The 1004-nt window shown below is 57.2% G+C and overlaps 1 protein-coding gene across 1 annotated transcript in view; it reads left to right on the forward strand.

Moving 5' to 3' along the window:
* EMH_0094130 (uncharacterized protein) overlaps positions 1 to 1004 on the forward strand; it is a gene marked incomplete at both ends in the record, with an annotated part of 20333 nt that overhangs the window by 15190 nt on the left and 4139 nt on the right. The window contains 2 exons of the mRNA XM_013494929.1: positions 35 to 229; positions 712 to 824. Coding sequence (XP_013350383.1) covers positions 35 to 229; positions 712 to 824 — 308 coding nt within the window. The remainder of the gene's footprint in view (positions 1 to 34; positions 230 to 711; positions 825 to 1004) is intronic.

Here is a 1004-nt window from a genome sequence, read left to right on the forward strand (position 1 = left end):
GTTCCTTGTTGTAGGCCCCTGCAACGCAGTGCAGGACAAGCAGCTGCTGCTGCTGCAGCAGCTGCAGCAGCAGCAGCAGCAGCAGCAGCAGAAGAAGAAGCAGCAGCAGCAAGAAAAACTCAAGGATAGGCTGCTGCTGCTGCCGCCACCGCCGCTGCAGCAAAGTCTGCTGCTAGCGCCGCAGCTATCTGCTGCTGCTTCAGCTCCAATTCCTGACGAAATTAAGAATGTAAGCAGCAGCAGCAGCAGCAGCAGCAGCAGTTGTTGCTGCTGCTGGGCCTCTGGCAGACGCATAGGGGAAACTTGCTGCCTGTTTCTTCAGCAGCAGCCGCAGCAGCTGCTGCTGCTGCTGTTGCTGCAGCAACAGCAGCAGGAAGGGCAGCATGCTCTGCTTTTATTGTATTGTTGCTGCTGAGCCTTCTCTATATTCTGCTGCTGTTGCTGTTGCTGCTGCTGCTATTTGTGTTGCTACTTTTGCTGCTGCTGCTGCTCTTGCTGCTGCTGCTGCTGCTGCTGCTGCTGGGTGCAGCCTTGTGCATCGCTTTGTGTTTGCTGCTGTCGTTTGTTGTTGTTGCTGCTGCTGCTGCTTCTGTGCATTGCGCTGCTGCTGCTGTTGCCTTTGCTGCTGCATGAATATATATATGCGTTGCTGCAGCTGCTGAAGTTGCTGCTGTTGCTGCTGTTGCTGCTGCTGCTGCGTGTCTGCTGCAGCAGGTGTTTGAGTCTGTGGGTGCAGCAGTTGCTGCAGCACAGCGGTGGCGGTTCAGTGCTGGGGTCTGCTGCCAGGGGAGGGTGCAGCAGCTGCTGCGGCCGCCGCTTGGGGTGTATGTACAGCTGTCGCAGCTGCTGCTGCAGTCGGAGAGCAGCTTGCTGCTGCTGCGGGTGCCGCTTCTTGCTGCTGTTCATATAACAGAGCTCACCGACGTGCTGCTGCAGCAGCCGCTGCAGCAGCTGCAGCTAGCTGTGGGCCAGTTTGTTACTGTTAAAATACTGCAGCAGCAGCA

The sequence above is a fragment of the Eimeria mitis genome, genomic scaffold (assembly GCF_000499745.2).
Source record: "Eimeria mitis Houghton genomic scaffold, Emh_scaff134, whole genome shotgun sequence".
In the NCBI taxonomy this organism is placed as follows: domain Eukaryota; phylum Apicomplexa; class Conoidasida; order Eucoccidiorida; family Eimeriidae; genus Eimeria; species Eimeria mitis.